Raw genomic sequence first — 12,954 nt, forward strand, 5'->3', positions numbered from 1 at the left:
CTAAGCCAGTGGGTTCAGTCAAGCAATTGAAGTTTGCACAGATGCTGGGATTATCGCCCAAGGATGGCAGTACTCGTTGAGGAGGAGTGTTGATATAACAACGATCTTGCCACCCTGTATACCTTGTTACCTTGTGACCTAATGTAGTGAGTGTAGTGACATACTTTAGCCTTCTGCTGTGTATGTGCATGACTGCGATTATTGATATTTCATCATTCGTAAGAGAGAACTCGTGGTGTAAACATCTCGTTCAATAAACTTTTTTTGTTCTTGTATTAAAATTAAACTTGGCCATTCATTCCACCGGAATCTTAGTCCAAGATTTGCTGGTCCAATGAATGGGAACTTTTATATATTTAAGTTGTGCGAACTGAGAAGATCACCACCCTAGAAACCTTGCGGATTCTTCGAGGAATATTCGCCAGATATGGTAATCCGGAAACGCTAGTCACTGATAATGGGACTCAGCTCACCAGCAGCGGATTCGAAGCATTCTGTGACGCTCGTAGTATCATCCATCTTAAGACTGCGCCCTATCATCCGCAGTCCAATGGGTTAGCCGAGAGGTTTGTGGATACCTTCAAAAGATCACTAAAAAAATCACCGCAGGGGGAGAAACACTCGACGAAGCCATCGACACCTTTCTGTTGTGCTACAGGTCGACGCTCTGCCGTAGTGCACCTGGTGGGAAGTCGCCTGGCGATTTAATGTTTGGCAGACCAATTCGTACAGCTTTGGAGCTATTTCGGCCGCCAACAACGTTCCAAAAGCAACTAGGCTGTGCTCAAGAACGACAGTTCAACCGGAAAAACGGAACAAAAGCTCGTAGTTATCACACTCCAACAAGTGGACTTGGCAGTATGGAACGATCATCGAGCGCATCGGCAGCGTGATGTACAATGTGTGGCTGTCATCGAAACAGAGCCTGATCCGATCTCATTGCAACCAATTGCGGACTCGCCATGGATCGGAGAAAAGCTCGAACTATAAAGGGCCAAGCGCGAGTACCCAGTTACCTTTGTCTGTGCTTTTGGACAGCAGGGGTCTACGAAATGCAACACCTGAATCTGACGTGGACATGGATCGACTGGCAATTCCCTTACCAGACGATCTACTAGAAGATCTTCAACAACTCAACAAACTCCTAAGCCGAAACAGAAACCGGTTCCTACTCGCCAGTCTTCAAGGACTCGAAGGCAACCATTGAGGTACGAACCGTACAGCCTCTACTAGAAAGGGGAGGTGTTGGGAGGACAACCCAACCAATCGGAAACGTTACCGACATGGACGCAACTGAGGAAAATTTCTAGGGGGGGCTAGTTTTCATGTATGTAATTTAAAAAAAAAAACAGAAAAGGATGTTTAATATGCTTATTTAATAACGCTTAAAATAGTGTCGTAACGGCAGAAAAAATCACTTCGGGATAGAATCTCCGAAGATGTACTGAATATCTTGAACACAGCGTCAACGCCAACCTCTTTCAGCAACACTGATTTGATATTGAGGAGAGCCAGGTTTGGTAAATGGCTGGGCAGTGCTTTTTAACAGCACACCCGTACTAGCTGGAATAAATAGACCCCAGTGTGGTTCAAGGCATAATACCCTATTACTACCTCCACGTGTTACCGACTGTGATACGAGCAACCAAGGGAAAACCGGTGAACCGGTGGGAACTTGGTCGTATGCTGACAGGAAAGGGGTAGTTGTTCTTTTTAGAGAGCAGCTTGTCTGAACCTCACAGGCTAGGGGCGGCTCAAACAGCGACCGATCCGGACGGAACGGCTGAACTATGAAATGCGGTGTCTCGCTACACCTATAGCGGCAGCCCCGTCGCGAGACAAGGCATCGCAGCCCTAGTAAGGCAGCATACTAAAATAAACATACTACGAATAATCAAGAATTCAAAACGAACCGGAACAATCGGCAATGACCCAGCCGACGAAATAATGACGACGATTAGAAGCTCGGTACATGTAACAGTAGATCACTTAACGCCTCGGATGTCGACTGGATTCTGCTGAATCAGCTAGAATCCCGCCACTTCGACATCGTTGCGCTCCAGGAGCTTTGCCTGAAAGGAGAGAAGGTACGGTGGATTTGTGACCGCAAGGCACAGTACCATCAAAGCGGTGGCACAACCAATGAGCTTGGTAGCGGTTTTATAATGCTGTGCAAGTTGCAGAGTCGCGTGATGAAGTGGTAGGCAATCTGCGACAGGTTGTGTTTGATGAGAATAAAAGGCAGGTTCTACATCTACACTATTCCTAATGTGCATTGCCCTCACGAAGGAAGACCTGATGCAGAGAAAGAAACGTTCTACGCACTGCTGGAGAAACTTTATGATAGCTGCTCGCGTAGAGACATCAAGATCGTCACTGGGGACATGAACGGAAGGAAAGACTTATATAAGCCGGTGATCGGCTCGCACAGCCTGTACACCGTGGCGAACGACAACGGCCAGCTATGCACCAACTTCGCAGCTTCCCACGGGCTGGCAGTCTAAAGTCCCCTCTTTCCTCGACCAACGTACAGCAAAACAATTGACCCCGTTCTCATCGACGGCCCGTTCTTCTCAGACATTACATACGTACGCACCAATCACAGTGCTGATCGGACATGACTATTTCAATACAAAAAACTACAAAACCCTGATATAACCGGTAGTCCTCTACGGAAGTCCTTTTCGAACTGTTTTCGAACGGAATTTGCTGTGGACTATCTACGGTGGAGTACAAACGGACGACGGATAACGGCGACAGCGCATGAACCATTAGCTACAAGCGCTACTTGGAGAGAACCACATTGCGCATCTGGCGAAAGACAATAGGTTGCGGTGGGCCGGTCACGTCGTAAGGATGCCGGACGACAACCCTGTGAAATCACTTCTCTTCAGCAAACCCTACCGGCACCAGAAAGTAAGGGGCGCAGGAACTGGTGAAACACAGCCCAAAACCGAGTAAAATGGCGACAACTTTTTGATACAGCACGAGTTACTACAGCTCTTGTCTTTTTTTTTACAAAGGTGGCGGGGAAATCTGCAAACAGACACCTGAGAAGAGAACTCATGGTGTAGGGATGAGACTAGGGGAGAGATGCTGGGGTAGTTACACTCCCCAGACCCCTACTGATTTCTGTCCCGACCCACTAAAACCCCTCTAGTCTCCAGCCCTGGTCTTCCCGGAACGACGGTTAAGTATTACGTCGGGGAGTGGCTTTTGTGCGTGATGCACCCTCTTTACTCTTATAACCTCCTAGCTAACTACCTGGAGACTGGTAGTTAGCTACCACTGGCGTGTTGGTGATTGACCCGCCACACACGTTGCAGCTCCAGGACAATCTGGGAGGCGACCGCACAGGCCGCGTTCCAGATGTCCGGGTCGTCGCACATCCTCCGGACAAGATTGTTCGGAGTAGTGCCAGGCCCGCTCACAGCCATCATGTTGCTCCTCGCTCTTACGAAACGGGGGCATACGAAGAAGACATGCTCTGCAGTCTCTTCCTCGTACTCGGTGCACCCCGCGTGCCCGAACCTGTGCAGATATTGCCTGAAGCAACCATGGCCTGACAGGATCTGTGTCAAGTGGAAGTTCACCTCGCCATGTCGCCTTCCGACCCAGCCGGATATCTCCGGTATAAGTCGGTGCGTCCATCTGCCCTTTGTGGAATTAGACCATTCCCTCTGCCAACGGAGCATCGAGAATGACCTTCTGGTGCCTCGTACGCCCCTTGTGTCACGGTGGTCGAAACACTCTCTGTCCTCCTTGATGGCGATTCTGATATGCATCATGCCGGACAAGACACAGATTGCATCGTATGACACCGTACGATACGCACTCACAACTCTCAGGCACATGAGCCTGTAGGTACTTTCCAGTTTACCGCGGTAACTGTTAGTACCTAGCGCTCTGGACCATACTGGCCCACCATACCTAAGTATGGACGAAACCACACTGGCAAGAAGTCTTCGCTTGCTGCCATAGACCGCTGAGCTATTGGATATCATTCGAGATAGTGCTGCAATAGCCGATGAGGCCCTCTTACAGGCATAGTCGACGTGGCTCCCGAACGTGAGCTTGTCGTCGACCATAACCCCCAAGAGCTTCAACGATCGCTTTGAGGTGATGGTGCAGTCTCCGACTCTGACCACCGCCTGTTGCTCTGATTTACGGTTGTTCACAACCGTGACCTCCGTCTTATGGTGCGCGAGCTCCAGTTTCTTGGAGCGCATCCAGTTCTCGACCTTCCTTATGCAATGCGCAGCCGTCAACTCGACCTCTTCGATCGACTCGCCGTAAACCTCTAGCGTTATGTCGTCTGCAAAGCCAACGATCACAACCCCTACAGGAAACTTTAGTTTCAACACCCCGTCATACATGACGTTCCACAACACCGGACCCAGGATTGAACCTTGCGGAACCCCGGTGGTGATTGGGACGCACTTCTGACCCTCCTCTGTGTTGTAAACCAGTACTCGATTCTGGACGTAGTTTTCCAGAATCTTGTACAGCGACACCGGTACGTGGATGCTCCTGAGCGCGAGCGCTATGGAGTCCCAACTGGCGCTATTGAACGCTCTTGTCTGACTGGTAATACAATCATTCTCTCAGAAATTCTAGGGGGGCTTAACACTTTCTAGAGGGGGCTGAAGCCCCCCCTAGCCCCCCCGTAGTTGCGCCCATGGTTACCGACACCATCAGGGCACGGCCGGCTGACAGCCGGCAGCAGGTGACAGATGTCAATGTGGGATTCGGCCAGATCCGTTGGATCAGATCTTTTGTGATTGCGATCGTCATCTCACGTGCATGCATGTTTTATTATTAGTCTAGCAATAAAGTTATATATAGTTCATAATCCTGAGTCCGTACTTTTATTAAGACGATATTGTAACAATAATTAATCAATTTAACAGGCACAAATCAACGAGAATGAAGTTCCGGAATGATTCACGATTAGGGCTCAACTAACAAAATGTAAACAAATGGTTTAATTACACTATTGAGTTTGAAAAGACTTACGAAATTCATGAGAAGAATCCTTTCTTTTGTATAAATCGATAACATTATTTAAATCAAGCTTTTAGTGAAGGGCGATAAAGCAGTTTACCCAAAACAAAAGTTACTTTGGAACTAGGCCCTTTACATTGTTTTGAAGCAACGGGCTTATTTGCGAAATATTTCGTAAACAGGCGAGAGAAGGGCGGATCAACTTTAGTTTTCAAAATAAAGGCACATTTGAGAGGCGCAACTGGAGAAAGAATAAAAACAAGGCGAAAGAAAGATGGGCGTATCTCGTTGTCAGAATGCTCTAAGGCGATATAGAGGTGGGCGAATCTCGTTGTCAGAATGCTTTAAGGCTCATTAGAAAAAGATTAGAAGAAAAGTGCAGATTTAAGCCATAAATGCACAAATTTAATGTAGCATTGTTAGGAAACTATAAGCCAGGTATATTTTACGTCGATTTTTGGCATTGATGTTAATGTTAGTCACTTCCTTTGAAATTACGATTTGAAAATGTACTTGCAAATTTTCAAACTGATATTCCCCAATGTTTATCTTTTGTCAGTTGCGCCCTTATCGCAAATCACTCCGGAGTTTAATGTTCAACTAACACAAATCAAATACAGATTTGCGCTGACTTGAATTTGAAACATTACAATAGCTCCTTGAGTACACTTTACACACCAAAAATTCTCTTTATGGTTCAGCAAAGTACATTGCTGAAAGTGTATCAGCAAATCACTTGTTTACTGAATCACAGCATTTTTTTCAAAAGTTTACTGTAATTCAGTTCTACAATTTACTGAATTTCGTTCAGTAATTTTATTTTTGCTGTAAACCAGTATTTCATTGATAAATTTACTGAAAACCAGTAATCGATTCAGTGATTCGCAAAAATACAGCAAATCTATTTGCTGAACAGAAAACAGTAAATGAATGTTTGCTGGAATCCAGCGAAAGAATTGATATGTCAAAATATTTTACGTCAAGCTGACATTAGTAAAACGCGCCAAATCGCTGTGCAGCTGGTACGGGATCATCTCTAAGCTCCTGATAGCGGATATGGGACCATAGCTAAGTCACTGTTGGGCTAGATGAACTTAAAGGTTGAAATGATAATCATACATCTTTAGTTCAACAGTAATTTGGCTATGATCCGATGGGCGGATGGAAACTGGTGCCTGAGAGAAACATGGTTCCCTTGAACTAACTGGTTAACCAGTACATTGATTTATGCTTTGCTGAATGTACAGCAAATTGTCAAAGCTGACAATCAGCAATTTGTATTTGGTTTTACTGAACATGCAGCAAACGATTTGTCATTTTTATGCAATTGAGCATTACTGAATAATCAGCAAATTTCATTTTGCTGAACAGATTGCTGGAAACACAGCACACCAAAAATCAGCAAAATTTTGCTGGTTTCCAGCAATGAAAATTTGGTGTGTACCTTAAAACTGAAATGTTTCAAAGTAACGTCCAAGATAAAGCTAAATTTTTGGCCACACTGTTGTTCCGGCAAACAAAACGTGAAACATTTCCAAATCAAGTGTCGCATTTGTTTACCAACAAAAACAAGATCGTAAATTCCGGCGCAAAATAAACCCTATCTTTTTTGGCGTAATAAATGTAACAAAAAAGTGTTATTTGTTGTAATTGATCGTGTTTTTTAAAGAAATTACCGTTTTACGTGTGTGTCAAGTTTGTCCATAGAATTACTAGAAAGCATGACCTCCCACTGGAGTGTGGAAGAAACGAACCTGCTGATCCGCAAGCGGATGGAACTGTTTGGCTGCTCCCGGCAGGATAAGGTGTACGATCAGATTTCCCTCTTTCTGGCCCGGAAGCATAATGTTGTGGTATGTTTATGCTACAGAATTATTACTGTTTCAATCACTGCTTGTTTTTATTCTAGCGAAACGCCGCCGCCTGTCAGACTAGATTCAATAACCTGCTTAAAACCTATCGTACCTGCGTTAGGCGGATGGAAACTGGTGGGAGCACCACCAAGATGCGGTTTCCCTTTTTTGATGTCTTTCACCAGCATTATAGCCAGCTGGAGAAGGCCGGCGATGGTAGGGTTGATTTGGAAACATGCCCATACAGCTCGAAGTCTCAGCGAAATGTTGTTCCATCTTCAGACGCAGCCAGTAGTAAATGCAAATCGGAGGTTTTCGACATGGACACCTTCGAGGACAGTTCGTTCGCTGATGTCAGCGGAGATGACGGTGGTCTGCTGATGGATGCGATGCAGCAACAGCAGACGGAAGATTGTGGGTCCCCTGAAAGCCATCACCACCACCAACAGCGTCAGCCGATGGCTGAGGATGAATTGACGACATCGCTGACGGCCACCAACGGGCTCGAGGATCTGAAACAACGACTTATGGAGCAAAAGCTCCTGTACTACACCAACCAGAATATGCTGCTGCACATAAAACAGGAACACTACCGGCATAAGGATAGCGAACGCGCCAGGGCCCATCTGCTGGTGGAGGAAATTCTGCGGGTGCTGAAGGGCATCCACTCGTGTTTGAAGGCAAATTTCGAGGATAAAGTGTCGGAAAAAATCGAACCAAAGCAGCCGAGCGCGGAACCGGAACCACTGAAGGAGGTTAAGGTACAACGTGAGGAAGAACCCTTTCCCGTGGAAGAGGAGGAAGTGGAGGAAGAAGAGGAAGAGGAAGAGGAAATAGAAGAGGAAGAAGAGTACGCTCCCTGTGGGGAGGTTCCGTCCGCGGTCGGGGGAGAAAGCAGCAGCCAGGAGCCGGTAGGCAAGGCGTACGAAGTTGGTCGACTGAAGGTGCGGAATAATATTTTTCCACCCTGGAATCGGATTCAGACGGTGCTGCTGATAAAAATCCACTGCGACCTGAGGCCTAAGTTCCGGGGGTACAACCTGTTCGAGTGTGTGTCCAACAAACTGATCGAGCTGCATATAAATGTAAGTTCTTCTTTTCTAGCGTTTTTTTGGGGTATTGATTTCTTTTCCTCTCCAGCGAACCCCTCGAGACTGTCGAATCAGGTGGAATAATCTGTTTCGAACGTACAAGGACTGCCGGATGAGACTGAGACAAAACGATAAAGCATGTATAAAGTTCGAGTATTTTGACGATATTGACTCCTATTTTAAGGACAAGGAAGTTTCAGCATTATGCTAGGTGTCAGTTTAGATATGTGATTTTTCTTAAACTAATTAATATATTATGTACAACTCTGTTATGAATGACATAAAAGAAAACTTTATATTCCATTCGATTGCGTCGCAAATGTAACTACCTACGCAAAAAGCCAACCGAAAAAAACGCAATTCCACCCATGTACAATAGCAACAGCGGGAAGGGAAAAAACTATTCTAACTCAAAGCAAACGACGACGCCATAAACCTGCATAGAAAAGCAGAAATAGTTCCCACGCGCTTGTCCTCATCCCTGATACCAGCGGGTCAAAACAAAAGTCCTTTCACCAGTCGGGACGTGTCGTAGCAAGGGTAGTTATGGGTTATATTTTTAGAAGCTGCGTCTTTGTTATTTGCGTTTGCGAACGGAATCAAAGCAACCCGTTTTTATTGATAACGCGACATGATAAATGCCTTTTTCCACATTTTGTTTGCCGTGTTCGTGAATTTTGTTTTATTTGTTGTGTTGGATTTTGTTTAGCATTTTGGTGTTACTTTCAATTGTTACGCGGTGCGGTTGGTGATCGAGAAGAATTCGAAGCCGCAATTCATCGGTAAAATTGTGATAAAATAGCCAATGAAGATATAAATTTATTGATGCGACGGTATTAAAGTAAGTATTTGTATTGTTCATAATGGCATAACATGTAAGTAATCATTGTATTTAGCCTTTTTACAACCTTCGATTATTGTTTGATACATTTTAACCTTATTAATATTTTTTAAATATTTTAATCATTTATTACTTTTGTAATTTTTTTCACTTGGTGTTTTCTTCTTCTTCTGGCCTTTGATACATAAAACTTTCTCTGGCATTGTTTGAAATTTTAAGTATTTTTTTTTTACAGATTTTCGAAATTGTTGGTTTATTTTATTCATGTAAATCGTGTGTTGTCCCTCACTTACATATCGCAACAGTGGCGACGAGGTGGAGTTTTCGTGTGGAAATTTTGCGCGTTAGTTTCGAGAAAAAAGCGTTTTTCGTGGAACTAAAGACCGGGGATTAACTGTGATGGCAGAACCACAGCCAGCACAGTCAGCTAACCTAACAGAGGTTGTAGTGCAAATCCTGAACAATCAACAGGTCCTAATGCGGCAAATTTCCCAGCAATTGGCCGCTACGCAGCTTGCCGTGGCCAGTCTATCCCGTGACGAATCGGTGCTGGATTCCCTGTCCAGTAACATGGCGAAGTTTATCTACGACAAGGAAAACGGGCATACGTTCGATGCGTGGTTTTCCCGCTATGTTGATCTTTTCGACAAAGATGCCGGCAAGCTGGATGACGCTGCAAAAGTGCGATTACTCCTGCGGAAATTAAGCCCACCCGACTTCGAGCGCTACAACAGCTTTATACTTCCGAAGCTTGCTCGAAAATTCACCTTCTCTGAGACGGTGGAAAAGCTTAAATCGCTGTTCGGTGCTACAGTGTCAATATTCCGACGGCGATACAACTGCTTGCAGACCACTAAGGAGGATGGTGACGACTATTTGGCCTACTCTTGCAAGGTAAACAAAGCCTGTGTCGACTTCAAGCTATCGGAGTTAACAGAGGAACAATTTAAGTGCCTTATTTATGTATGTGGCCTTAAATCCAAGCAAGAGGCGGAGATTCGAATGCGCCTTATAAGCAAATTCAACGAATCGGCAGACCTGACCCTGCAACAGATTGTAGAGCAATGTAATGGCTTGGACACCGTGATGGTCGAAGGTAGTTCATCGTCAGTGAATGCTCTTGCGTTCCCCAAGCGAACATCGTCGAAGTGGCATTCATCTTCGGATAGCAGCAAGAACCGAGATCTACCCAAGACACCCTGCTGGTCCTGCGGAGGCATGCACTTCAATAAGGATTGCCGGTTTAAAGACCATAGGTGCAACGAATGTGGGAAGCACGGACATCGCGAGGGATATTGCACCTGCTTCTCGTCGTCAGGCAACTCGGCCAGCCACTCTGACAAAAAGAAGAAGAAAAAGAACAAGCGACAGCCATTTTCGAAAATAGTATCCGTCCGGAGCATCGACCAGCACCGGAAGTTCGTCGAGCTGCAGCTTAACAACGTTCCTCTTCGTCTTCAGTTGGACACAGGCTCCGATATATCGATAATTTCACAACGGTCCTGGGCTAGGATCGGTCGGCCAAAAGCGAAATCAACCGTATGCAGTGCCAAAACTGCGTCAGGGGAACCGCTCGAACTTGTCGCAGAATTGGAGTGCAGTATCACCCTCAACGGCATCACGCGACATTCTAGGCATAGACTGGATAGATTTGTTCGGATTGTGGAATCATCCGATCGTGTCGTTCTGTAACCAGGTCGCTGCGCAATCAGATCAACGTGTGGCGACCCTTCAAGGTCAGTTTCCCGAAGTATTTACAAATGAGATGGGACTATGCAACAAAACTCCCGTCAAGCTGGTTCTCAAGGGCAGTCCCAAGCCGGTATTCAGACCAAAGCGGCCGGTAGCTTACACTATGGAGCGTCTTGTGGAAGACGAGCTGTTTCGCCTGCAAACCCTTGGCATCCTGAGGAAGGTGGATTTAAGCGACTGGGCGGCACCGATCGTCGCAGTACGGAAGCCAAATGGAACCGTCCGTATATGTGCCGACTTCTCGACTGGTCTCAACAGCGTCCTTGAGCCGAACCAGTATCCATTACCACTGCCCGAGGATATTTTCACGAAGATGGCCAACTGTCGGATTTTTAGTCACATTGACTTATCCGACGCGTACCTACAGGTAGAGGTGGATCCAGTCAGCCAACCGCTGCTCACCATAAACACACATAAAGGCCTCTTTCAATTCACGTGCCTCCCAAGAAACATTTTTTGGCTAAAAAAGCGCTTCTATAACTAATCTTATTCAGCCGACGGCTGAACATAGGTCGAATAATGTATTTCTAAGTGTTTAATCAGTTTTTAATCAGTCGGTTTTGGAGAACTAAATCAGCTACCTGTTACATTTGGCTTCCTAAATAGCCGAACACGGGCTTAATAAGAAATAACTCAGCCATTTGAACAACTTTCGGTTCTGTAGAAGCGATTATTCATACATTGTAAAGCTTGTAGAACAACTCTTTAACAGCCAACAGTAGCTGGCTTATAGTCTATATAAGTGCTTTTTCAGCTTTATTACAGCTATGATTCAAAATATATAATAGTATTAATTGGACATTTTGTTTGCTTAGGCGATTCGAACACATCTAAATCTTTCGATGTTTTGCATTTTTGTGTGTGTTTTTCATCGTTTATTTTTATATTATTGTTAGTGAAAATTACCTTTTTAGTATCCAATTAATTTACTCGCTGTCTCGAATCTCGAACTCATGCTCATGAGGTTCCTGGTAGAACGCGGTACCGATTTGTCTATCTTGACATACATGCATACGTATCGATTTAACCCGTATATATATATTTCCAGTTTATTTCATAAAAAAATTTACATTGGCTGTACATATACTGAAATGTAGCTGAACAAGCGCTTCAGCAATTGCTACATATCCCTTGAACACGATAGAACACGTTTTGTCAAAGTGGCTGTCCTCTGTTATTGGTCGATTTAATACAAGGCACTTTAGAATTTTAATAATAGTGGGTACGGCTAGCCGTGCTGCAAAAACTATCATTATTTTTCGTTTGAACTGTTTGTTTTTGTTTACGAAGTGGATACACTAGCTATGATTTCTACAATTTCTACAGTTAGGGATACAAATGCTGAAGCGCTTATTCAGCTACAATTCAGTATATATACAGCCAATGTAAAACTGTTTATGAAATAAACTGGAAATATATGTACGGGTTAAATCGATACCTATGCATGTATGTCAAGATAGACGAATCGGCAACGTGTTCTACCAGGAACCTCATGAGCATGAGTTCGAGATTCGAGTATTTTTTTTTTTTAGAATTGGAATTGGATACTAAAAAAGGTAATTTTCACTAACAATAATAGAAAAATAAGCGATTAAAAATACATACAGAAGTGCAAAAAATCGAAAGATTAAGATGTGTTCGATTCGCCTATACAATAAAAAAATTGTCTAATTTAGACGAATATATATTTTGAATTATATTGGCTGTAAAAGAGTTTTTCTACAAGCTGTACAAAGTATGAATAATCGCTTCTGCAGAATCGATCAGCATGTATAAAAGTTGTTCAAACGGCTGAGTTATTTCTTATTAAGCCCGTGTTCGGCTATTTAGGAAGCCGAATGTAACAGGTAGCTGATTTAGTTCTCTAAAACCGTCTGATTAAAAGCTGATTAAACACTTAGAAATACATTATTCGACCTATGTTCAGCCATCAGCTGAATAAGATAAGTTATAAAAGCGCTTATTTAGCCAAAAAATGTTTTTTGGGAAGTATCAAGAAGCGTTTATTCAACCAGTTCGTTTAGTGTTTGATTAATGTTGTCTAATAGCTATTTTTTAAATCGAAATAGCGCTTAACCAACCAGCAATTAAATTATTACGTGGAGTATTTCACAAGTTTTTTTAAACCTGAATTTATTGCTTATTCAGCTGATAAATCAACCTGAGCGTTGTGGCAATCTGTTTCACATGTATGCAGACTTTATTCAGCTATTTTAAAATTATTAGCTGTTGTATTCAGCCCAAATGTTTGTTGGGCTGTCACCCGGCATCAAGTCAGCCCCGGGCGCGTTCCAACAATTGATGGATACAATGTTTTTTTTTTTTTTTTTTTTTTTAAAGGTGGCGGGGAAATCTGCAAACAGACACCTGAGAAGAGAACTCAGGGTGTGGGGATGAGACTAGGGGAGAGATG

At 44.1% G+C, this 12,954-nt stretch overlaps 2 protein-coding genes across 3 annotated transcripts; both read left to right on the top strand.

Annotated features, from left to right (window-relative positions):
* The first annotated feature begins 6,546 nt into the window (after positions 1-6,546).
* LOC129718894 (myelin transcription factor 1-like) lies at positions 6,547-8,222 on the top strand. Of its 2 annotated transcripts, XM_055670102.1 has the most exons (4): positions 6,547-6,857; positions 6,914-7,073; positions 7,140-7,942; positions 7,998-8,222. In XM_055670102.1, the coding sequence occupies exons 1-4, from the start codon at positions 6,726-6,728 to the stop codon at positions 8,157-8,159; spliced, it is 1,257 nt and encodes a 418-aa protein (XP_055526077.1). In that variant the 5' UTR covers positions 6,547-6,725; the 3' UTR covers positions 8,160-8,222. The 2 variants fall into 2 exon arrangements, with proteins under 2 accessions (XP_055526077.1, XP_055526076.1); XM_055670101.1 differs by having other exon boundaries at positions 6,914-7,942.
* Positions 8,223-9,188: 966 nt separating this feature from the next.
* LOC129721302 (uncharacterized protein K02A2.6-like) lies at positions 9,189-10,481 on the top strand. The gene has a single exon (XM_055673734.1). The coding sequence runs from the start codon at positions 9,189-9,191 to the stop codon at positions 10,479-10,481; it is 1,293 nt and encodes a 430-aa protein (XP_055529709.1).
* The last annotated feature ends 2,473 nt before the right edge of the window (positions 10,482-12,954 follow it).

Source organism: Wyeomyia smithii, chromosome 1 (genome assembly GCF_029784165.1).
Source record: "Wyeomyia smithii strain HCP4-BCI-WySm-NY-G18 chromosome 1, ASM2978416v1, whole genome shotgun sequence".
NCBI classification, from domain to species: Eukaryota; Metazoa; Arthropoda; class Insecta; order Diptera; family Culicidae; genus Wyeomyia; species Wyeomyia smithii.

Excerpts from the sequence above, each read along its gene's own strand:
- LOC129718894 (XM_055670101.1), top strand. The coding sequence starts at position 6,726 with ATGACCTCCCACTGGAGTGTGGAAGAAACGAACCTGCTGATCCGCAAG. Across the intron at positions 6,858-6,913 it reads CCCGGAAGCATAATGTTGTG|CGAAACGCCGCCGCCTGTCA; the intron begins GTATGTTTATGC and ends TTTTTATTCTAG. Across the intron at positions 7,943-7,997 it reads TGATCGAGCTGCATATAAAT|CGAACCCCTCGAGACTGTCG; the intron begins GTAAGTTCTTCT and ends TTTCCTCTCCAG.
- LOC129721302 (XM_055673734.1), top strand. The coding sequence starts at position 9,189 with ATGGCAGAACCACAGCCAGCACAGTCAGCTAACCTAACAGAGGTTGTA.